The 25,806-nt window shown below is 44.4% G+C and overlaps 1 protein-coding gene across 1 annotated transcript in view; it reads right to left on the reverse strand.

Moving 5' to 3' along the window:
• GRIN3A (glutamate ionotropic receptor NMDA type subunit 3A) overlaps nucleotides 1–21,072 on the reverse strand; it is a 78,756-nt gene extending 57,684 nt beyond the window's left edge. Inside the window, exon 1 of the mRNA XM_075726654.1 lies at nucleotides 20,359–21,072. Coding sequence (XP_075582769.1) covers nucleotides 20,359–21,072 — 714 coding nt within the window. The remainder of the gene's footprint in view (nucleotides 1–20,358) is intronic.
• Between the last annotated feature and the right edge of the window lie 4,734 nt (nucleotides 21,073–25,806).

The following is a 25,806-nucleotide window of genomic DNA, read 5'->3' on the forward strand; positions in this document are numbered from 1 at the left end:
ATAAAATCTGGAGCACTGTTTTCACTCACCAGTCCAATTCCAGGATGGCTTTAAAGTGTCTTCAACTCTTCCTGAGCATTTGCATTCCCCATACGCTCAGCAGCTGCGCCCCCGTATCTCATTATTTTTACAAATGACTATGTGCCTACCAACAGGCACTGCAATCCTATCTGGTGTTCACAGCACAGCAGAGTGAAACTAGGTCATTTGATCTGGGAGACAAATGGGGAAGGAGGTGGCAATTCAACAAAGAAACCTTCCCCTTTCATTGTGCAGGATGTGGCGTGCAGGACTGTCCTGCTGCAGGCAGCACCTCCAGGCACAGGACAGCCCTGGCTGCTGTGGGACTCCCTGCACTCCTTGCAGGGCACTGGGTGCTGCTCCTCGAGGACAATGACTAGCGGCCAAATTAGCCTCTTTGTCTCTATGCCTCCCTGCCTGTCAGAGAAAGACCCACGGGTTGTGCCGCATGCCGTTATGCATGGAGCAGTCCCTGAAATGATAGCTGCACGTGGCAAAATACAGTGGGAGAAATTCATTCTGATCCCATGACCCAATCCTCAGAAAGCCAGCACCAGCTCATGATCGCATCCTCTTCTGCTGGGCCTCGCTCCGGGCGTATTCCACAGGATTAATTTTACCTACAGGTGCATTTTGTTCTATATTGATTTTTCATATGGAAGAAAGCTCAGAATTAAGCTTGCAAAGACTGATCTCTTAACTCTATTACATGAGGCCAGGGTAGATTCAGTTAGCAGTTCATCTTTCTGAGGCTAGACATTTAAATCATGGCTCTAAGGTGAATTCTTATGTGTACTGGCTTGGCTTAAAATCAGGAACAGAATTTAAATATCTCCACTTGAGGTTTCTTATTTAATACACCAAGGATTTAATTAGAAAGATGGGAAATTAGAAAGCAGAGTTTGGCTCTCAGGGCAGGGGGTGAGCAGGGGAAAAAAAAAAAAAAATAAAGCAAATACACTCTGCATGCAGTGGGACAGGGAGCTGACAGAGGGGACCGGCCACTGGGACATGCCATCCTGAGTGGCTGTGAAATACCACTCGCTGCCCGCCCAAAGTCTGTGATGGTGCCCCACTGGCCGGGGTAGGAGGGCCTCATCCTGCACAGGCATCCTCACCTTGCTGGGCACCTTTCACTAATTGTGCCATGGGTGAAGCCACTTTCGTCAGCAGGAGGCAGTTTGTTTGCATAAGAAATAATTCAAGGATAAGTGCCGCTCAACACCAGCAGTTGCTGCAGAAGGAAAAAATAAATAAACTCGGAGGTGTGATGCTTGTTAGCTCCTTGAATGCACATTTACTATCTTTCAACAGAAGACGAGAATCTGACTTTTGAAAATGCAGCAAAGCTTAGTGACTTATATTCACTGCTCTCTATTTCATCTCCCAGTCCTGAATTAATTGTCATTAAAAAAAAAAAACAAAACAAGCCCCAAAATACAACTGTACAATTTAGAAGTTTTGTGGCAGTGTTTGCAAATTGCTTTTCTCAGCATTCAAAACACAAAATAAGGCATGATTCTGTAATCAGGAGGCGCCTACCCCCCACCCCCAAAGGCAGAAGTATTTGAGTTTCCAATAAAGCATGTAGCAACTACCCACAAAAGTGTGTGACTGCGCAGAACCCGTTACCAAGGCACACAGGGAGAGGAGGAGGAGGATGAAGGGCCCCTGGCTGGCTGTCAAATATAGATACTGAGCGATCCAGCTTGAAATCACTGCCTCGTCTTGTGTTCCTTTTGCGAGCAAACCCCTCTCTGTAAAATGGGGATAACCCCCACCGCAGTGCCCTGGGGGGTACAGATCACCACCTCGGCCAGATGATTGCTCCTTTGTGAAATGGCTCTCTGCCCATCTTAAGGCTTACAGCAAGATAAATATTTCACACCCTTTTACACAGGGAGGGATCAGAGGGGAAAAAGTTTTTTTTTAAAAAAAGAAGAGGTTAAGTCACATGTCTTGGAGAATATATCAAGATTTTGCCAGAAGTAGAATCTAGGGCTCAAATCTCCTGTTCCTTCCTGTGCTAAACACAACTCCCCCAATAGATAAAAGAATGTGCAAAATAAGAAACAGCCATTTATTTTATGGGTTATCGTTAAATAATTTGGACATTTGTACCATTACACTACTCACAGTGCACTGGTCTGTCCTTTGTCTGGAAGTGTTACCCATCCCACTGATGCTTGCCTCATCAGGACCCCATGTCTGCAAGCATTTGGATATTGTGATTTCCTCATTAAGTGGATAAGTAACTTATTAATTATCCATTGTATTCTAAAAGAGTCCTGGGTACAGAGCCATGAAATGAGTACCAAGTGCTGAGTAGGTACTTCACAGAGCAAAAAGTGGTTTACAGCAAGTTTTGAGGTGAGGGTTGGGAGAATGTATTAAAAATCACCCATGCCTGTTTCATCCTTTGATTTATAATGTCCAAGATCATCAGGTGAACATTTATGGCTCCTAGTTTTGACTCAGTCTTCTGCTCTCATCTAAATGCTTGACAGAAAATACACAATACCATCACCTCTCTACTGTGCACAAATATTTGCACAGATTACTGCTACCAGGTTTTCTTCTCCTCTGCACCTAGCATGGACATTTAGACCAACAATAAAGTGACTGCACAGAGCTTGTAAATCACTATAAAATATGAATTTTATACTTATTTATCCCTCTTTTTACTGGCCACTTTGTTTGGACTCAGTGGAGCAGTGGTAATTGATATCTTGTAGGCTTCAAGCAATATGTCCGTCCATACATATGTAGTATGTGATAGTAGGCACAGGCTGAAGGGAAAATCAGAATGCCATGCTTGATGGGACCATCTGGCTGTACCGAAAGATTTCGTATTGCTGTCTGACATCATTACTTACCAGAAGCTAGCACTAATCACGAGACACTGGCAAAATAATTGTAATTCTTTTTTCCTTCAGCTCTGCCTGTGGCAAGTGCAGTTGGTCCCAGTATCACACCATTAGGAGAAGCTTGTCAGCCTTCCCCCGTAGATCCCTTTCCTGCTGCAATTGCATAAAAGCACCATATGGACAAATCGCTACTGGTGGCAATGGACCCCGACAACTGCTGCGGGTGCAGCAGCTCTACCGTAAAGAGAGAGCTTTTTGCCTTACAGCCTTCCCTCCCTTTTTGCTATGCTGCCAGTGATCAGTGTGCAGCCCAGGGGCAAGCTCTACAGCAGAGGTCAACACTGCAGCCGCTGGTGAGGCTGGAGAGCTGCATAAACTGCATAGCATTGAAAAAAATTTGGAAATCCATACTGCATCAAAGAAATACAAGATCTTCCATTGTTAATGAGAAACTCAATAGCTTATGGACAAAAGTAACTCAGCATACTGCTCTTACTAGCAAAATCTTTAGTGGCGGGGAAGTTTAATACACTTTTCTACACTTGTAGAAAAAACTAGTGAGGAGTACCTGGACAAACCGTTGTGATGGAATTAAATACCAAATTTTCTTCATTGTAAATAAAGTTCTTCATCCTACCTATTTATGCAAAAACTTATTTGTACTGCTATTTTATGTTTCTTGAGGGAGAAAGGGAAAAAACTGTTGTGGCAGGTTAATAGGGGTTGGCTTTGTTTATGAGAATGTAATGAAAGTAACAGCAACAATTTAACAGGCTGAATGTTATTGATGGGAAGAATGCCTTGCAGCATGGAAATGAGGGGAAAGGCCTTTACAAATCTAGTTTTCTTTTCGACACGGGCTCTAACTTCTCTGCTGCAATTCCTTTAAATTTCTACTGCCTCTGTATCCTCCTCTTATAAAATAATGTATCTCCTCCTTAAAGTTATATAGGGTTTGCGCAACTCTGTGACAGCTGAAAACCACTACACTCATTGCAAAGCACCAATTACCCAAGTACCTTGGGTATTTAATTTATTTTTTAAGAGCTTTGTGCTTTAGCATCTGCTAAGCCTGTACATTTCTGGGAGTCAGAATGCTCACAAATACCCTGAACGAAATGTATCAATAAACTCTTGTCTGTGCTTGAGCTTCCTACAGACATACAAGACACTTTCTTCCTCACAGCTCAGCTCTTCATGCCCTGGCCCATGTAATGATGTCTATGGATGCTTTGCTCTCTCTAGGTCAGCTCTTTAACCATGACGTCACCAGAGAGCTGATGAGTGATTACAGCTGAGGAAGAGGCCCTCAGCTCCTGATAATGAATCCTACAAGCATTTTCACCCATTTGGGCAGCCAGACCGAGCTCTCTGTGGGTAGGCTGGGTGCAGCTAGGGTAAACAGTATCTTTATTTGCCTAGCTGCAAATCTGAAAGCATCAGATGGATTAACAGATCTGCCTGCCTACCACTGCCCTCCTCTGCACTTCATGGCTTATAAACTCTTAAAGCACAGCAGTTGTAACTCGTTTTGAATGGCACCTCGTTCCTCTGAGTCACCATCCTTCCTATAGCCTTCACCAGTCCAGCATTACAGACTAATATCTCAGTCGAGTCTAGCACTACCAGTTCTATGGACTAGAAGAAATAATGACATTTATGAATTTTACAAACAAGACAGAAGTTATGAATTTAATGATCCGGGAGCCAGCCTTGAGTTATGCAAAATACATCGAGTTAGGTATTCACAAAATTGCTTCAGCATAATTGTCAGCACGTGGATTGTTTGCAAACAGCTAGCACAAACTACTTAGTGTTAATCATTTGTTCCGTGACATAGTTAGTCATGCACTATTTCTGCTTCTTGAGTGGGTGATTGTATCCTCCTAAAGGAGAGGGTAAGAAGCAGCAAAAATGAAGCACACCCTGGGAGTTTAACATGGATAAGCGCTTGTGATAAAATACGGAAGCGTCATGTCTCACTAATCTCAGCAAGACATTTGCGTCTATCCATCTCCATGCAAATAATCTGCGATGACTCTGCAGAGTCTGGTGAACCAAGCTTGGGGACGAGGAATTCACATTTGACTATTTTTGGCACTGTGATTCTTTTTAACTCTCTGAAGAAGGGGAAGTGTTGCAGAGGAGTATCTAATTACCCCAGACAACCTGAAAGGAAGGGATGACAGACCACCGCTCCTGAGTTTGGCAAGAATATACGATCAAAGCTGCTGTCTCTCTCTGCAGGAAACGGTACTGCTTCAGGGAGAGAGAACCTATAATTAAAAAAAATCACAAAAAATGTATATTCCCTGAAGAAATAGGAACTTTATTTTCCTCATTTCAGTTTTCTCTGTTTACATGATGTTAGCACTTGAATGCAAGCTTTGGTCAGTTTTCCAAAAGATGAATTAGACTTCTACACACTTCAGTGACTTGGGATGGAACTAAGGAAGGTGAAATACCATAAGCTCTGAAGTTTGTTGTAATGTCACTTTGATATTTCGCAGCAACACAGAGGCTGCACTACCCTGTCTGAGCAAAGGAACTGGAATATTCTGTAAAATTCCCTGCTTAAAACCCTTTACCAGGTACCACACAGAACACCAGAATGTATTATTAAAAAATTGGAGTGGAACAGCCAGCCAGCTGCAAGAATAAAAGGGAGAGAGAAACGCTCACAGAAAGCAGGATCTTCTGTGAACGGTTTGCTTTTCTTTTCTGAAAGGTAAGCAATGTTTGGAGATCATGCTTAAAATGACTGAAGATTTTATACATGCTTGAGCATATTGATTAACACACATGTGGACTGTTAAACTGGGCAGGGGGGACACCAGGTGAAGAGGTGTGAAGGCTGCTGGAACAACACCCTCCAAGCTCACAGTGAAGGCAAGGGGAATTACCCCACCAGCAGGGCAGTGTCCGTCTCCTGGCCCACGCTGTGACACTGGAAGCACCACTCAGGTCAAATAAAGTCCTCTGCAAAAAAGATTTTGTGCACAGCAGGGAACTTGCTCTCTGGGAAGGCTGTTTCTTCCTCTCACCGCTAATACTCTTAAAAAGGATGGATGCTGCAGCACCCCACAGCAGCTCCAATGGCAACCACATCATCATTACATTGGGCAGCTGTCAAATGGGCACGCAGACTCAGCGTGTCATTTACAGACAGGGAACGGGTTGCTGCTGATTTTGACAGCCTTGGACTACTTTTAACCTTCCAGAAGAAACTTCTGACAAAGCAAGGAAATTCAGGCGGGCTTCTCCATGCCTGGACTGGTAGACCAGTAACTATTCCAATACTCAGCCCAGTGTATTTTCCCGTATGTTTTTAACTGTGTTGGAGAAGCCTGAATTTCCCATTTGAGTCCCCTGTTCAATAGTCAGACTGCATACTCATTTCTCCCCCTCTTACTGACAATAATAAGCCATTTTGGTGCTTATTATTCTCTAATAAGATTGTAATAATTTTGTATGACTCTCGGAAGACATGCATTTGCTCTCATAGTGTTGGCATAATACAGATCCACAAGAAGATTAATTGTCTGAATTATCCTTGATCTTAAGTCCGTGAATGGCTTTCTACAGATTTTTAAGTGAAGGGAACTCTCTGGTGAACGTAAGGCTAAGTCAGGTAAAATTAAAGGTTAAAGTTGATAGAAGTGTTAAGTTCACTTATGAATATAGTTTTAATATCACAGCAACAAGCTACAAATCCTATTGGACTAGTTCCTCATCCTAAGCAAAGACACACCACACTTAAATGAACAGGAAGTCTGAATATATTGGTTTGGTTTTTTTAATGATGGCAATTGCATTAGAAACAACACATAGATACTCACATGAATGAAATGATTCACTTCAGCTGTTCCTGTTCTCCTCAATATTTGCTTTTCATGAACATTCCAATAATCAAACTACACTAGGACAAATGCTCATAGAAAATTAATAGCAAAACCAAACACTTGCAGTATTTGCAAGTTCCAGATTCCATGTGTATCTCCAATTCCTGCGTTTATCAGATTGGAAGAGAAAAAAAAAAAAATCATGCAGCTTAGCCAAACAACCAAAACTGTATCTCAAGCTGGTCCCTATTCAAAGCCAGTGAAGTAAAAGGAAGCACTTTCATACATTTTTTTGGAAGGCTCTGGGATGCAGTTATTCCTAATGCTTACATTGTTCGTGCTTGTTCCAGAAATTTCAGGTGGTTTTCAGGCAGAAAAAATTGTCTGTGATTATCAGATGTATTATTCACTGTGAATTCTCACTTTGTTTTCCTCTTAAAGTACACTTCTGGGGAGGAATACAGGAGCAGTATGATCTAGGCAACAAGCTCCCATTCTCTGTCAAGCAAAGCATCTTTCTTATGCTAATCATGTGGTATGCTGCATCCCACCACAAGTCTCATTTTGCAATTTATTCTTTCGCTGTAAACCTGTAAGGGTTGTGAATACCCAAGGAGGACATCACAGCACAGCTAACTTTCACATAACTACATGTTACATATTTATATGCACTGTCAAAATGGTGGGAAGATACAAAATCGAGTTTCACTGGAATCTAGCAGGCTGAGCTATTTATAAATAAGTGTCTTATTTTTGGCGCTCTTCAGAGAATGTGATGAACAGTGAGTGATGAGCAATTTATGTTGCTGATCATTTGTATCACAATAGAGCCTTGTGGTCTTTTTCTGGAGTCAAGACTCTGTTAATTTAGGATCTGTATTATCCCATAGTGGAAGACAGGACCTCAGAACAAAGACCAATGGGCAAGATTAAGAAAACGTGAAATGAGTATGCTGCACTGAAAATGGAAGAGTAGGTAGAAAATGGCATAGCTGAAAAAAAATCTGAGGGTTCCTGGGGATTCTGGGCATCAATATTCAAAACAGACTGATCACCCATCTCTCTCAAAAGAAATTCTCAGTGTGAGGAATCCTTTCCCACAAGTATTCTGCACTGAAGGATTTTCTGTTTATACAATGAAAGATAACATTAAACAAAATATGGCACAATGAATATGAAATAAATGCCGTTAGAAAGATTACATCCTCTAAGGATATCTTAGGGGTATAACTGAATGAAAAAAGCAGGCTTTAATTAACAAGTGTGTAAGTACCCTGTACTATGTAAATAATTCATGTGTATAAAAAGATGATCATCAGGGTGACTGAATAATCATCATTTTGGCTTCCCTGTGTTGACTGCTGATGCAAGATTTCTAATCAGAGGCCACAAGAGCATTGTTAACTGTACCAGCCTACCCAGCCTATTTCTACACTGATACATTGTCATATGAACTTTTAAAGAGGTGATTAATAGGTGGTTTTTTTCTCCCCCGAATCTCTGAGGAACAAACACTGATGCCATGTTTTATCATTTCCCCCCCATTAGCTCTGCAGTAGACAATTTTACAGATGCCGGTGGGAGCTAGGCATGAGCTGCCCCTCTGTGTGATCGGAAGGTAGCTGGTAACAGTAGCAGGCTGTTTGCCCGCCACACCAGGCAGTGCAACTGGTTTTGCAGAACTGGCAATGAAGGTGGGATGTGCGGATCATACAGCACCACACCACCTCCTTCTGCTGCCCTGGAGCAAGGAAACATCGCTAAATGTTACTGATGCGGGTTGTGTGCTTGGTGGATGCCTGGGAAATGGGAGATGGCAGAAGAGCAGAGCGTTCCTTCAAAGCGTTGCTTGGTTAGGTTAATGGTTGGACTTGAAGATCTTAAAGGTCTTTTCCAACCTAAACAATTCTATGATTTTGTACTCTGGAAATAAGCTCCTGGAAACTCCTGTTTGGCAAGTGCAACATGGTGCAACGACGTCTGAAGTTTTCATGTCTCAAAGCTTAAACCAAAAATAATCAATGCTTTTTGCTTTAACTATTTACCTACATTCGCCTCAAGGCTGTTATTGGGTATATATTTGTCCCCTTGGAGCTCTATAGTTTATCACCTATCACATGCAATTTAAACAGAGGAAACCAGGCACATAACTCCTTCACCTTGTTGCCCTTCCAATGTAGGAGTAAAATCAACTCCACGGAATTGGCATAATAAGAAAATGTAAATCACAGCTGAAACACTTCCAGTACACTCTTGAAAGAGGACAGCTATCACCTCCAAGTAAAGGTTAGATCTGTTTTTCCCACGTTCTGATGCTTATGTTGAGTACAGTAAATCCTTAAAAACAACTGTACTCCTACAGAGAGCTGTTTAACTGATACATATGAGTGAGCCTTACACGTTGAGAAAGTGGTAAATAATTATACTTTCATCTAAAATAGCACCGGAAAATTATCAAACTGTGAACTCATAATACTTTTTATCCAATCTTCAAAAAAAAGTTCTTTTTAAGCCAGTTTGAGTGAGTACACTATTAAGATGAGTGTAATGCAACTGCTTTATCAGTAGCACCACTGAGACAACCCAGTGCATAATACAGCTGCTCTTTCTGGCTAATATCCCTATTATAGACATTGCTATGTCTAATAGTTCTTTCCTTACAACAAATGCAAAACTTCATTTTTAAAATCTCAGTTTATGCTTGAAGATCTATCTCGTCTTTTAACTCTGTCTTAAGTTAGAAAGTCTTGTAAAACATCTTATGAGCAGCACGGGCAATCATTTCCTTCACAGTCTTAAAAAAGCTGGAAGTGGAATAGCATGCCTTTAGGGAAATACTAAGAGTTTAAAATATGCCTGTGCAGCATATGCATAGATTTTTATAATGCATTTCAAATACTTTCCACATTGTAAAACAGGCTTTAGAAACTATCATCACAGATGAAAGCTGGTGAAGAAAAAGTAATAAAAATACCATAGCAAGGAAAGAAAAAAATGGTGCCTGCTTCTGAATTCCCTAACATTTGATTTCTCCTATATAATAATAACAATCAAATGATCACAGTAATTTCCCCATTTACTGTGCTTTAGTGGCAGCTTGAGGGTGCACCTGTGTTCATGTTCACTCTTCTCTCCCTCCTTCTCCACCTCCCCATCTGCTGCCCGCAGCTATGCAGATTCAGGTGACTGAAACATTTCCGATAAAAGCTTTTTAGCCAGCACCCTGCACACCAAATCTTTTCAAACCAGTGCCAAGTGGAAACCTTCCAGTCAGCTCCTGAGGGCTCTCCCAGTTCACCACTCCCGCAAGGGTGCAGTCCATTGCAAGGGACACTCCACGCAGCAGGGCACATCTGGGAGGTTCAGCATCATCTCTCAACTTGCTGATAATGCACTGACATACCTTGCAGAGATAGGGATGGCTGCGTAGCACTGCAGCGGTACACGCATACCAACAGGGTATAGATATGCTACAGGGATGCAAGATGCTCATGAATGGCTGCATTGTACTACACTGCGGGGAAAGGACACAATAAGCTCAGGTCTGAGTGGTGAACATCAAGCCTGAACAGAAATATGTTCTGAAACCCTGCCTACAGCCAAAACCAAGTCCTGAGGCCAGCTGCACATAAACAATTGGTTGCAATGCCCTGCAAAGGCAGCACGTAACAATCACTGTGGTTTACTGTGCTTTGTGGTATGCCACACTGTCAAGTCCCTTCCTTCTCAGTTCTTCATGTAGTTGTCCATAATTAACAAGGGTGATGTTGGTAGCTTGATGTGACAGCTGTGAAGCACTCAGGGCCATATTGTGAACTTCTTAGTCACACCAACAAGGAGTGCCTTGCACAAATGGCTTTGCTTGAGTGTGACTCCCTTAATAAATGAATCATTTATCATTGCTGCCTACTCAAGCTTAAATCTTTCTCCCAGTTCTGCTGTTACTTCCATCATCTGCACATCCTCTCCCCATGGTGCTGAGAACCAACTTGGCTGATCAATGTGTTGTTTGGGAGAACAGGGAGACCTTCAGGGCCAGACCAGAAATAAGGAACAGTCTCTGTTGTCCAAAGCTGCAATCCTAAAGCTGCTGTGACTGAACTTGCTCCCATTTCTTAGGAAACCCCTTTTGGGTACCTATTGGTAGATGCTGTGTGTATCCAAGTGACCTTGGTCTGTCTCCTGGTGCTCTGAAATGCTGACCAGAAGATGTCTGACCCCAGATGCCAGAGCATTAGGTGGGACTGTGTCCTGAGACGCCCAGGTGCATCTCTCTTCCTGTAATTCTCAGCAAGGAGGAAAAAAGACTTCCACTAATTACATCCACCCACACTGAGGCCCCACACCCTTTGCAAGAAGGCCACCAGCAGCAGCAATAAACCGCTATCTGCCTTTGATCTAATCCCTATTCCTTTCACTGCTTCCTAGATGTTGACTTAGCAGTTCCCTGGGAGGTCTGCACTATTTTTTTGGGGAAGCATTACACACTGAAAGTAACTGTCCTTAGCCAGGGATCAAGACAGCCTTGCTAATTCAACCTTGACTTGGTTGGCCAAGGTGTTTCACTCTGTGATCCCAGCTCCTTGTACAGTGCTTTCATATAAAATTCAGTTCCCCTGTTTTTATGCTTCTGGAATCACAAAAAGTAAAGAGACAGAGAAGGGCACCTCTTCCTCTATTCTCAATTCAGTTTATTTTCTCCTTCTCCCTCCCTGTGTCACTGACATTTATGTTTCTAGTTTTCTTGCTTCCTTTTCCTGTTTTCTTCCCTCTCTTTTCTCTGGCTCCTTTCAGCTATTCAGAATAAACTCTGCAATGCATAGCTATTGGTATTGCAGTGAGATTCAGTGTACTCCCCTGTTCAACCAAACTGAAATGATGATCCTTCCCCTCTTTAAAAGCTTTTCAGTCAGATCTAGAGAAACATGGATCTATAGCCTGATTCTTCTTCGAAAGACAAATCTAGAATTTAAAAAGAAACTGTGCTTTTCCAGTGTTCTGCTAATTACAATAAATACATAAATTCTAGCCATGCTATGCCTGGGTTTCTTTCACATTAAAGAATTACATGGAAACCCACAGAGGAAAAGAACAGAACACGAGATAAACATTTTATTTGATGACTTAAAACTGTAACTAAATCCAACCTAGCCTAAAGTTCTAATTATGTGAGTTTTCAGTATTTCAAGGATTTAAATAATAAATAACTCATTAAATATACCCCAGATGAGAACATCTGTCTTTGAACTTAATTGTGAGCATAGAATCGAATAACATACAGCATGACAAGATCCGTGGCTGTTTTCTAATTTCCATAGCTCTGCTTACCTAGGTCTGCCATTTTTTAGTGGAAAGATGGGGTGCTTTCTGTGACTTTTGTGGATGAATTCTTGGGGGAAGTTATACTGAACACCCCAACTTACATTTCTAGAGAGTGTTTTCTAGAGAGTAATTATCTACTATATTAGATAATAATCTGCTTGGTACCATCACTTTTGTATTCATATAGTATCTGCTAGCAAATTGTCTTTGAAGTTGTCTTTTTTGGCCAATTTTTTAATTTTTACTTAGTGAGTACAGCTAAATATTCTTTGGTGTTTCTTCTAATAATGCATGTCATTCAGTAAAGTAATAATTAATGATTTAACCCTGTCATAATTTAATCCCTCATATCAGTTTGTGCAGTGTATTATGAAAGACCTCTTCTAGGCTATGCAATAAGGAAGACATTGCTTTGTGAATACCTAAATAGCAAAAAACACAGAAGAAAACATCATGTATGGTATTGAATTCAATGTTAACTCGGCTTTTTCTGCACAGAGCAGCAGCACAGGATGAGGAGTGAGAAAATATTGTTACTAGCCAGCTCAGATATCTTCTCCAGAATCTAGTATGACAGCATGAGACTAAACCATGTCCTGAAGTGCCACATCTACCTGTTTTTTGAACACTTCCAGGGATGGTGACTCCACCACCTCTCTGGGCAGCCTGTTCCAATGCTTGACTACCCTTTCCGTGAAGAAATTTTTCCTCATATCCAATCTAAACCTCCCCTGACACAACTTCAGGATGTTTCCTCTTGTCCTGTCGCTAACTGCTTGGGAAAAGAGACCAACACCCACCTCACTACAACCTCCTTTCAGGTAGTTGTAGAGAGCGATAAGGTCTCCCCTCAGCCTCCTCTTCTCTAGGCTAAACAACCCCAGTTCCCTCGGCCGCTCCTCATAAGGCCTGTGCTCCAGACCCTTCACCAGCTTCGTTGCCCTTCTCTGGACACGCTCCAGCACCTCAATGTCTTTCTTGTATTGAGGGGCCCAAAACTGGACACAGTATTCCAGGTACGGCCTCACCAGCGCCATAGAATGCTTTGGGTTGGAAGGGACCTCTAGGGATCATCTAGCCCACCCCCCCTGCAGTGAGCAGGGACAGCTTTAACCAGATCAGGTTGCTCAGAGCCCCATCCAACCTGACCTGCAATGTTGCCAGGGATGGGGCCTCCAATACCTCTCTGGGCAACCCGGTCCAGTGCTTCACCACCCTCATTGGGAAAAAATTTCTTTTTTATGTCTAGTCTAAATCTATTCTTCTTTAGTTTAAATCCATTATTCCTTGTCCTGTCACAACAGGCCTTGCTAAAAAGATTGTCCCCATCCTTCCTATAGGCCCCCTTTAAGTACTGAAAGGCCACAAGAAGGTCTCCTCGCAGCCTTCTCTTCTCCAGGCTGAACAACCCCAACTCTCTCAGCCTGGCCTCGTAGGAGAGGTGCTCCAGCCCTCGCATCATTTTGGTGGCTCTCTTCTGTTTTTCATTTATGTAGGAAATGTGTACTGGTATAGTATTTAACTACAAGAATCACCTTCCCTCCACCCCTTTCCCAAAACTTAACTCTTTACTACCCTTTTCAAATGGAATTGATATAACTGATCATACACAGAATTTATAAATTTGACTAAGTGATGTCATAAAACTTGACAGAACTGGATGTACTTCAAGAACAAAGTGATCATTGGCATAATTTTATGTACGGAATCCCAGAGTCAGATACCTTAAATAATTATAGACTCAGTGCACATTCTAAAGCTGGGTAATAACCCCTGGCTGTATTTGAGATAGATTGCTCACTGTTTACTCGAAGCCACTCAGATGAAGAATCTTCAGTGGATGTATTTCAACTAATGCTGCACTACCCAGTTTTCAAAGTCTTAGATCAGTATGTAGGCGCTTCTAACCCCCTAACTTGGAAATAAGCAGACACTCAAACTGTGGCATATCCAGCATTTCCTTAAATAATAATTGCCAGGAAAAGATAAAGAAGAGCGTACGGAATATTATGGATGATGAATAATGCTGTGAATGGTGGCTGTCAAAACCAAGCCTCACAACTTACTACAAATTACGAATACTATAAAATAAGAACACCTTTATGCTGTCTAAGCTAAGTATTAAAGCAAGAAAGAAGCCTGCTGTAAGAGTTCACTGAGACTTGGGTGTTAAATAACTTTCTAGTATTACAAAGAACTTCAAGTCCTGAATTAATATGCTTGAAAACACTTTTTCACCTCAAAAATTTGCTCTTCCATACGCAACAAAACACCAGGAAAAATAATGCATTCTCATACCTCAAAGTGTTGTATACATTCACCACATACAACGCTAAAATATTCTAAGCTGCAAGACCCCTTAATTTCAAAACCCCAGTGGCAGGATAGTGAATTAAATGGATTTCTAGGGGCTTTTTTCCAGAGAAGAGGGACTGGAGATAGCACTGAAAGGTGCTACTTGGACAAGTTCACCCCAGCAACAGTTCTGTGTCCTTCTGTCTCAACAGGATATTAAAATTAAGGATCCAGAGGAGAAAACTGAAAGTAAAAATACTCTCAGCACTTTCTTGCATTCTGAAAAAGGATCTTTTGCAGTCATGATTAACTGAATCCTCCTTAAACACTGTATCTGGAATAAAGAGAATAGTTCTTCATTTTCTTTCATTGTCCCATGCTTCTGTGTATACAAAGCTTGTTGACAGAGAAACTACCCTTAAAGAAGTCTCCATGGGTAGGTAGGCTGCAATGTTCTGTTTTACATGGCTGGATGCCTTTAGCGGTGTTTTAAATAGTGTTTATTATGACCCTGACAGTTTAGGGGACAAAGGTGACTTCTTGTATTATCAAGAGTGCAACACACAGAGAAAACAGACCCTGAGCATCAAACAAGGTGAAAAACCGCAAAATACAACTCCCAAACATCATGCACCATCACTTTCACAAAACTGAGGGCTTTCTGACCATGGACAGGAATATAAACAAGGACTCATTTCCCTTCAACACACATCATTTATCAGCTTAAAGGTAACAGATTTGCTTCAGCTAACAACACAGTGCACTATGAAACCTGTGTTACTTTCATAGCTGATGATGTTCAACACAGCACAAGAGCACAAGTAAATCCATTCTCAAAGTAACAGCCTGAGGACAACATATGATATTGGGGAAAAGCATGTGAGAGGCAGGAGATTGGATCAGTTAGTAAATATTGCGTAACTGCTTTTTAACAGAGGACTGTTACAATAAGGAGACTTCTTGCATGGTGCTAGGACCACAATGCTACCAGCAAAACGTCAGTTATGCCTCTGAAATCTGTGTTTAAAAAAATGAATGACTCTACAGGATACCTGGCTACGGAGCAAAACTGTTACTTACACAAAGCTTTTTTACATTAGCTGGCAATGTAAAAGGACTCTCACTTTATAGCAGATCTGTGGCCTAAATTATACAAGTTTCAAAAGCTCACTATGAGCAAAACTGCACAGAGACCTTTGGCTGAAAGAGAAGCAGCTGAACATTTCTTTGCACGTCCTTTCAATTTCCATCCTTTTTTCCCCTCAAGGCACCTCTCATAAACCCTCTTGAAGTGCACAAAACTATTTATGCACCGTGAGGTGAGGAGGGTGGGTAATCACAGGGAAAGACCGAATACATATTCCTCATCTACACAGTAACTAGTAAAAACTTCATCATGTCAGATTAGCAATGACAGTTTCAATTACCAGAGCCTGAAGCTAGGCATATGTTCTGCAGTCTCTCCTGGACAATGAGATTTTTAATTCTTTTTCTTGATCAAAATACTTTTCTGCAAAAACGCAGTTCTGGCTGGAAGGAGGAAAAAAAGCGTCTTTGGGCATTTAGTTGGAGAGAAGCTTTCCCACATCTCCATTCCCTTGCTGTAATTTGTACCTGCCCTTGCTGCTGCTCTGCATAGCCAGTGTCTTGCAGGGCAGCGTGGCTCCTGGGGACACTATACACACAGTGGTATTCCTGGCTATTTCCAAAAGGGAAAGATGTGTCATTCCCCACCCAGGGTGGTTTGATATGTATAAACTATAAAGCTGCTTTCAAACGAAAGCTTAATTCCTTTAAAAATGAAGCAAAAATTAAACGTTAATGGTCAGTTTCTTTTTACAGCATCTGTTCTGAGGCTGAACTTAATCCTTCACCAGGAAATTCACTGTTTAACCTAAAACCCTGACTTGGTTTATTTATTCTTCTAACCCTCTCTGAAGTCATAGCAGTAATCAGCAGTGGCAGCAATTTCAGTTCCTCAGGAAACCAGATAAAGCACAGACTGGCTATGCAGGGACTGATGAATCAGATTTACTTTATTCTGTTTCGTTACTCTGAGAAGATTCGTTTTCATGTTAGAAGACACCAGAGCTACTGATTTAGCTGAAATCCACTGAAAATACTCCCTAAGTTCTGAAGTTCAGAGAACGCTGCTGCAAACATGATCTCCCCTGTGTTTCTGATAGTATCACCTATAAAAGAGATATTATGGGCTATTCTTCCCAAACTCTCAGCCTGAACTGTGGTACTAGAAGTGTTATCACTGTATTTACTTACAGCTCATGTTCCCTGGACCTGTTCTCTGTTCTGTCCCTGGGAAAATTATTAATCACATTGGCAGTCTTGGAATGAAAAAATAAACTGTGTTTCTTCATACAAACATACATAACATGACAAGCCCTGCCTCAGTGGCATCAGTGCTTGTGAGCTGCTCTCTCCAAAATAATGATCTGTCAAAGCTTCAGTGCAATCTGTATTCATGCTAGTAGTAAAGAAATCCAGGGTATTTTTGCTTGCTGAATGATAGTGATGAATTGTTACTTTTGCTTACCGAGAGTGTGAAAATTTACTGGAGTGACAGTAAATTCAGAAAAGTAAACAGCTTTTTTCTGGTCACAACAGCATCTGGATTTACTGTCAGTATATGTTAGTCATTAAATCACATATACAAATGCAAAAGGATGTCACATTTTACTCTGTAGCATCCCTGGAAGCCATGTGTATGTTTTGCCACACCCAATCCTGAACCTCCAGCAAAAGCTGTTGCTTGTGAGAGAACGAATGCTATACCACACCATGTGACGGTTGCTGTCTTGTGATTGTTAGCTGTCACGGGGGAAGACTCTTTGCCCCCCTTTTTTTTAAAAAAAAAACTTCAGGAGAGTAAAATTTAATGAGAAACAGGCTTTTAAAGATGCTCAAGCAACCAGAAAGCTTTTGAAAAGACTCTAGGTATCCAGCTGACTGTAGTTGCCCAGCTGTGACACTGCGGATCTCCTCCTGATGTTACATGTTTGAAGTGTATCATCAGATGTCATGGAGGCAACAGCCAGTATTATTGAAATGTATTCGGTTCTGGATTCTTATCTTCCTTTTCATTTTAAGTATTGCTTTTTGCCATGTTAGGGAAGATCTGCTCAAAGATCAATGTGCTTTTCAATTACAGTGAGTATCTGCTTATTATATATAAAATTCTGTATGAAGTAGTAATGTTAATGTTCAGCAGTGGTACAAGTGTATGCATACGCTTCTGTGCTGGCATGATGTGGAAAATGAGACCTTGTTAGACATTACTACCTTAAAACCATCATAACAAAAATTCTGAATGCTAAAGAGAAGCAACCTGAGACAGCATCTAGCAAACGTCACATTCGTTAGCATGTTTCCCATGCTCCTCATATGGCAGACAGTGGGAAATGTCCTTCAAGGGCAAACAAGTTTTGGGTCTGCTTCTGTTCCTGCCTGGGAAAAAAGCTAACCCCGGGCAGCCCCCCATGGTGTGCTGCAGTGGTGTTTTGGAGGGAGGAAGGATTGCTCTGCCAAAGTACCAGCAGGAAGGGTGACTCCAGGGAGGCCGATGCTTCACATTTCAGAATCAGGGTTAGATCTCAGTCTTTTCTTTCTGACTTTTCTTGTCTGAAAAACTGCATGCTGGGCCTATTAGCAAGATCTGTCTCACCTACAAAGATGCCATTTACACTTGCCTCCTCTAAAATTGCCAGTCAGTAGAAGCAGCCAGTCTGTGGCTCCAGGGCTGTTAACCTGGGAAGGTAGGAGGTCCATGATATGAGAGTGACATGAGACTGTGAGTGACAAAAAATCCTGGCCTGCAGCAGGTAGTAAAACATCAGAGGCTGCTGAGGCCAACATCTCTGGGGTCCCTCAGGTCCAAGATGCTGTTGGAAATCCCGTAACTCTGGGAAGTATGCAAAGTAAGGCTGCTGGAGCATTGCCTCCAGAGTTAGCTTTAAAATGGTATTTATTACGTGAAGGTATGAAAAAACATTCTTCAGAAAGATGTCAGGCCCTCCAAGCCAATCTTGAAAGACTAACATACTTGTTATTACCTGCTGGCCTTTAAGTAAGGCTGAGATGTTTTTAAAATCCACAGAGCCTTGAAGAGCGATTTTTTTTTTTAGTTCAGCTGGAAAAAAACAGACTCTGTTCAGCACAGGTTCAATGTCAGGCATTGGTTTCACTGTCACTGAAGACAATGACACTCATGTCTGCTTAAGAACAAAGTCCTGACTTGGATAGATTGATCCAGTTGGCTGAGAACAATTTGAAAGTTAAGCAGGAGTGCTGAAGTCTGTGGAAAGGCTCAATGACTCTACCCCCTTCTACAAGTATTTAATGCATCTCGTGTCCTCAGGCAGCTTTGGATGAACTTAGACCCATCTCTAAGATGGAAAAAAAAATAATTCTGATTTTAATAGAGCAAGGAGATGCTGAGTTCAGGATCTGATCTTCAGGGAGCTTTGGCTATTGACTCCAGCACAACTGTAAATGCAGCTCCAAAGCTGGTAGATGTAACTAAACAAACTTGAATGCTATTGGCACCAAGTGCGCATCAATAGTGGCATTCAGTGGCACAGATTACCCTTGAGTTTCTGCATAAATGTACAGAAACCTGAGTTATATAGGTTTTTCTGAGGTGGAGAAAACTAGCAGAGTTCAGACCAACATACACAGTCACACCTTCAATTACAGACTAGGAGCTGCCTAGCACAGACTTTCTTTTCCCACCTTTTCTGCAGCCACCTAACGCAAAAAAACCCAGAAGTCTAACGGTGAGTCAGGCTGGGTTTTGTATTTTCTTTCGCAAAGCAAATTCAGTTGCTAATGTTTTTTTTCTGATTACATTTTGAGAGCAAAGTTGAGCTATCTCTTTTCATATAAAACAACTATTTCTCCTGTCTATTTAAATGGCAGCTCCTGCCATTTTACTCATGACTTCCCTTGCATGGGCCACACAGAATACAGCATTTTCTTCCAACTCTTTTGCTTGAAGATGATTACTAGTATCAAACACACATTTGCAAAATATTGAACTATCACCTTTTTCCAGAATGTGTAACACTAAGTCATCATATCTGTGTAACAGAAAGTTTAGCTGCCCTTGGACACTACGACTATTTGTGCCTCTGACAGTCAAACACAATGAATTTAGTTTCTGTTATGTTAGCTACACAATCAAACACAGATGCAGTCAGACTTTAGTTTCTACTACTTTAGTTAGGCGATTTAGCAAAAATCTGATCTAGCAGTGATGGATGAATTACAAGTAATGAAAATCCTAACGCTTTAGATAGCTCAATGCAAAGTCAAGTTACAGGGAATAACTTCCCTGAGAAGTGTCATCTGGTGAACAACTTTCAGTGCCCGCACACAAACAAAGCACAGTGCTTAGCCTAGCGATGAATAAACACCCTGAATGCTCGTTTTAGACTTTGGGGTTTTTTGTTTGTTTGTTTGTTTGTTTTGCTAACAACCTTCTTTTGGTCTGGGAGGTCTGGGAAACGTGTCCTCCTCCAAAAGCCAAGATAATGACCTCCAGAAGAGGAGCTTCTCACCAGTGCATGTACTGGACACCCTTTCTCCTCTCAAGTCTACAACTTAATGCGGCGTATGACTTCGGGATCACAACTTAGCTTTTGCCACCGAGCTCTGCCTTTCCACGGAGCGGACGCTCATCCCCCTCCACCCCTAGGCTGGGATCAAGGGCCAAGAGGGGAGAGGATGCAAGAGGAGGGAAAAACCAAAAAAAGCGGCTCCGGCGGCCCCACAGTCAGAGTGCTTCTCCCCCGGCAGGGCTCGGGACGTGTCCCTCGCCACCCCTGCAGCGGCCCGGCTCCCACGCCTGTGCCCAGCCGGCAGCCGGACCCCGACCCTTCCCCGCAGGGTGCCCGGGGGGCGCGGGGCGGGTGCCGCCTGCGCGGGGGGCACCGCGCTGCCCGGCCCCAGGGCGGGGGAGGGCCCTGCCCGCCGCCCCGCGCCCCCCGGCGCCTTACCGGGCTCCGCCGGGGGAACTCGCCCAGCACGATGCTGACCACGGGGATGCGCAGCGCCGCCGAGATGAAGTCCAGCTCCAGCATCTCCCCGCGGCTCTGCGGGAAGGCGAGGATGGCGGAGACCCCCTGCACCACTACGGTGTGGCAGAGGCTCTGCAGGAAGGAGACGGGGTCGTTGCTCCAGGAGGCGCTGGGGGAAGAGAAGGGGAAGAGGGGCAGGTCGCCCAGCCCCGCCTCGATCGCCATCACCACCTCCAGGGACAGGTTGTAGGGCAGCAGCCCGGCCACGCCGTTCAGGTTCGCCACAGCCAGCAGCAGCGCGTCCCGCGGCGAGGGCGAGGGGGGCGGCCGCCGCTCCCCGCCGCCGCCGACCCCCGGCCGCCGGCCCCGCGGCCCCGCCGCGCTCCCCGCCTCGGGGCTGCCGCCCGCCGCCTCCCCGGGCCAGGCGGCGGCGCGGGGCTGCAGGTGGGTGGCCCCCACCCTGACGGTGTGCCCGATGCGCCGCAGGATCTGGCAGGGCTGCGGATGGGACGCGGAGCCGGGCACTGCCGCCAGCAGTAGGGCGCAGGGCGGCAGCAGCAGCAGGCACGCCCGGCCCAGGAGCCCGCGCACCTTCGGCCGCCACATGGCCGGGAGCCGCCCGCCGCCGCCGCCTCCCCCGGCCCCGGCCCCGCCGCCCGCGTCAGCCGCCCCGCGGGCGGCCAGCAGCGGCATCAGCCGCGGCGGGCGGCCCCCGCGCAGAGCCGCCCCCCGCCGCCGCCCATGGGGCCGCCGCCGCGCCCACGCCCCGGGGCCGGAGGGGGGGCTCGGCCCACGCCCCCCACGCCCCGCGGGGCTGGAGCGGCCCGGCTCCGGGGCGGCACCCCGCGCCGCCCCCCGCAGCCACCGGCAAGGCGCCCCTGCCCGGCACCTGCGCCCGGGCGCTCGCCCTGCCCGGCTGCCCTGCACGGCGGGAGAGGCTCCCCCGCGAGGCTGCCCGGCCCGGCTCCCCTCCGCAGCCCCGGTCCCCTGCGAGGCTGCCCGGCCCGGCTCCCCTTTCCGAGCCCACCGCGCGTTGCCCCGCACGGTTGCCTTGCGGGACTCCCCCGCACGGCTCCCCTCCGCAGCCGCCCGCTGCACCGCACTCCCGTCCCCGGCTCCCTCGCACGGCTCCCCTCCGCAGCCCTCGGTGCGTTCCCCTCGCCAGCTCCGGAGGCGAGAAAAGTTGCCGAGCGGCCGCGGCTGGCGCTGCCGCTGGGGCTGCGGGCGGTCGCTGGGCTGCGCTGCGCTCCCACCGGGAGGGACGGCGAGCGGCGGCCCCGCGCCGGCTCCTCCCCGGGCAGCCGGGACTTGTAGTCGCCACCGCCCCCGCGGGCCGGCCGGGGGGGGAAGGAGGGTTTTGGCGGGATCGCCCGCTCCCTCCGCGCCGCCTGCTTGCTCCCGCGGGGAAGCGTCCCGGGACAGGCCTGACGGAAGCCTCTGGCCGGGTGCTGTCGCGGGGCTCTCCACCCCTCACAGCGCCAGAGAAGTGAAACAGTTTTCCGGCGCCGAGGAGAGACCCCGGGCTCCTCCGTCCCCGGAGGGGCTGCGGGCCGGGGCGGGGTGACCCCCTATCCCCCTCGGCTGTGGGGAGCTGCGTCCCTCGCCGCCGCAGCATGCTCGTCGGGAAAGCCGGCGCCGGCTGCGCTCGGTGCCTTTCTCATACGCTGCTGCTTCAAACCGAATCGTTTTTCGACACGTGGGACCTGAGATCCCGGCTCAGCAAGCCAGGGACACTTTCTAAAATTGCTTTTATGATAGAACACCCTTATCCTAAGAGAAAATAGGGCAGAGCCGAGATGGGCGTTTGTGTGCGTGTCTGCAAGGGCCTGTGGAAAGTCCCGACCTTGTCTCGGTTCTAGTAATTGGGCTTAATCCTGGGCAGTCGGGAGCCGCGCTAACGCTAGGTCTGAGCCTTTAGTACTCCGATTGCGGCACTGGCACGCTCAGCGTTGTGTCTCTGCTCCGTGATGGATCCCTAGGATCTTGGAGGAAGCCCGCTCCCGCAGCCACGTTGTCCGTCAGAGGGGAAATAATCCTCACGGCTCTCCGCGGCAGCGAGGTGCAGGCTGCCTACCAACACGGGGGACGCCCACAGGCTTCAATGGGTTTTCTGCCTATGGGACTCCTGTCACCCTTTCCTGGCTGATGCAGCCCTGTTTGAATGCAGTGCGGTTTCCTGCTGTCTGCTGTCCCTCGTGGGAGGACAGTTTGAGACCTTCACTGCTGGAGTGGTTAGAAATCTTGTGGTAACTTCTTCATGAGCAGTTTACCCTGCCCTAGCACTAGCCTTATTCTTTAACTTAAAGAGCTCTTCTCCCCTGAATATTAACCTTCTTTCCTGTTTCTTTGACATTTATCTTCAGAGCTATTTATGAAGAAACATCATAATGCTCCCTTTCTTTTTCATGTGCTCTTTCTCTTTTTCTTCATTTGGTATGCACAAAATCTGTATAGAAGGAAACACCTTTCATCATCCTGTATAAAAGAGGTGGTCACTACCCTCCAACAGGTCTGAACTGCATGTTTTCTGATTTAAATTTATCTTTCTTGAGGGGAGGTTGCCAACGGTGTACACGGTCTTCAAAGTGAGGTCTTACCAAGGTCTTGTGCAGCTGTGCTGGTATTTCTCTGTCTCTTATGTCCTTAGCTCCATCATGTTAGCATCTCATCATACCTGCCTGCTCTTACTGTCTTCCAAATGACCTGCAAAGCTAATGTTTCTCTCATGCTGCTCTCTCTAAATGGATATGTGGTTGCAAAATTGGTTCCCAGGTGGAAAACTATGAATGGCAGAGTGGTAGTCTGTAGGCCAAGCCTGACTATACCAGCTGCTGCATGTAAAGGTGAGCTAATACTATGTTAAGAGTTAATAACAATTTCCTATTTCCCCTTTTTCTTCTTGCTTTTCCTTCTAGTCTTGTAATCACATTTTTATTTCTTGGTATCTTCTTTGACCAACCCAGGTTCCTCCTGTCCCTTTTCCTCATTTTTTTGAAGGAATGGATCTTATTAACACAGGTATTCAGAGTCTCCTCTGTTATCAATAAGGAATTATTGGCTGGGAGAACTGGCTTTGAATATAGTAAATTTAACACAGTGCAGAGAAAAATTATTTTTTTCCTCCCAAAACCACAGGAGTTAACTTTCAGGTTGTAAGAATGAGCTTATTTGAGATCTGTACAACTCCAGAGGCATTATCTGTATTTGCATTCTTTTTGTCAGGTTTGGAAAAAACTGGTAAACATGTAGCTTCTCTGCTGTGCAGTTAGGTAATTGCTGGTTTTCATGTGGGAATTATTTTTATAAGAAACAGTTGCTCTTCTGTGTCTTAACAGACAGCCCTAAATTGTCATTTATTTGAAGCTTCATTATAGGAGCAGATCTTTCTCTGGCTTTAGGGCACAGGTGACACTAGTTTAAAAAGCAAATGTTTCAGAAAATGTAATCAAACTTGTTACTGAAACAGCTCTGAAAATTGCACAAGAAATTGATCAATAAAGGGAAATCAGTCAGTATCTCCATCTTTTGTTTTTTCATTTGTGGATAATCTATGACCAGATTGCAATCTCTGCTCTTTCTGGTGATGATGCAGTACTCTTGGGACTACTTCTGTAAATAATTCCTGGTCTGGAGCTCATTTTTGAGCAAGTCCTAGCAAGCAGTTAGAAACCTGAATCGTACAGAGTGGGCAGACACCACAGGTGATGTAATAATTTTGACTCGAATGGCTCTAGCTCTTGAAGCTATCTTTTCAGCTTGATTATGTCTAACAACAAATTATGAATTTGTCTTCTTTGTAATTTGTGTTTATTTTTATTCTTTGCTCAAATATTCCTTTCAATGATGTTCTCTACAATACCCCTGATATACCAAAGTGCTTAAACACAGGCTTTTTTTTAGAAGACATTTAAATCCTTAAGTGTTGCTCTGTAAGAGGCTGGAATATTTTCAGAAAGTGATCTGAAAAAGGATATAAACCCCACCAAATTGTATACATGTAACATTTGGAAAGTTGTGTCACTAATTTTTCTGCTTTATTTGCGTAAATATGCATGTGGAAAAGAGCACAATTGGTTTAGTCTAATAAAGGAATTGGAGACTGCTGTGTGTCAATTGCACCCTGCTTTTTAGCAAAACTGCCGTTCCTCTTCCCAGGCTGCCAGCAGAATAGACTTTTTGACAGATTCTGGACTTTTTTCATCTTCAGCCAAAAGACTGGATGCCTTCTACTCTCCTCCCCCTTTTCCCTTTCTTATAGTGGTTGCTGCAGTAGGAGTGTCCACCTGCTCTTCTCCTATGTTAAATATTCAACTGAAATAAGACCAGGCAGATCTGGGCAAGTGGATAGACCTCCTCTGAATTGGTTCTCACCTTGGGTAACCATGAATAGAGCAATGCTGGTGGCATTGATTGCTAGGAAATGGTGACCACAGCAGCTATTCATCCTTGATTGGTGGCTGAGTGTCACAGTTAAAGCTGGTGAAAGCCCTTCAGCAATGAAAAATGCAGTAGGGAAATGTGATTAAAACCACCACTCGTATTTATCTTGTGCTCTTTCCGCTTGCTTGGCTCATTGTCATTTCTTTGAAGTCGGGTTGGTTTGTTTGCTTTCTGGGCTGCAGAATAATTAATTGTTCTGTGTGTTTCACAGCAACCTTCTGCAAGGCTTGTTCCCTCTGAGCAACTTGGCTCATTTGGAAGTAGGTTATCGCTGTCCTCCTGTTCATGTCTGTGTTACTCTTCTCCCTTTTCTCTGAGGGAGAAGCTCCTTGGGCTTGCCAGAGAGTGATAGCCATATTGCTTAAACTCACATTCATCTGCCCCTTTTTTAGCCACTCACATTTTTCAAAATGCCCAAGTCACTAGCTGAGATCTAGGGGTACCACACACTATCCTTTTAGTCTTGGAGAGGGTGAGAGATTTGGTGGACTTGGTAATGTTAGGTTAATGGTTGGACTGGATGATCTTAAAGGTCTTTTCCAACCTAAATGATTCTATGATTCTATGATTTATTCTGGGCCAGCCTGAAACGAAATTTTTTTCTTTCCTTTCATAATCATTATTGAAAAATGAGAATTAGGGGAAAATAAACCATTCAGGAATAATGGTTTAGGGATAATGTTTATATTTAGATCCCCTGATTTATCTAAATGCAGTTTCAAACATTTCAAAATGCTATGTTTTTCATCTGAATTGCCATTTCAAGGGAGGGAAAAAAAAAGTAATCTGGATGTTCCTTACTTTCTGTCCTCCACACTCTTTTTCCAGCAAGAAGAAATTTGCAAATACTTTCAGATATCTAAAACTGCATTAAGAATGTTAAGTAGGTTGTTATGTTTGAAAAATTTTGTGTTGCTCTAGTGCTCATCTGGTGTGAATGCACAGTGCATCAGCTACTCCAGACTTATGCCTGCAAATACCTTTCTT

The sequence above is a fragment of the Pelecanus crispus genome, chromosome Z (genome assembly GCF_030463565.1).
Source record: "Pelecanus crispus isolate bPelCri1 chromosome Z, bPelCri1.pri, whole genome shotgun sequence".
In the NCBI taxonomy this organism is placed as follows: Eukaryota; Metazoa; Chordata; class Aves; order Pelecaniformes; family Pelecanidae; genus Pelecanus; species Pelecanus crispus.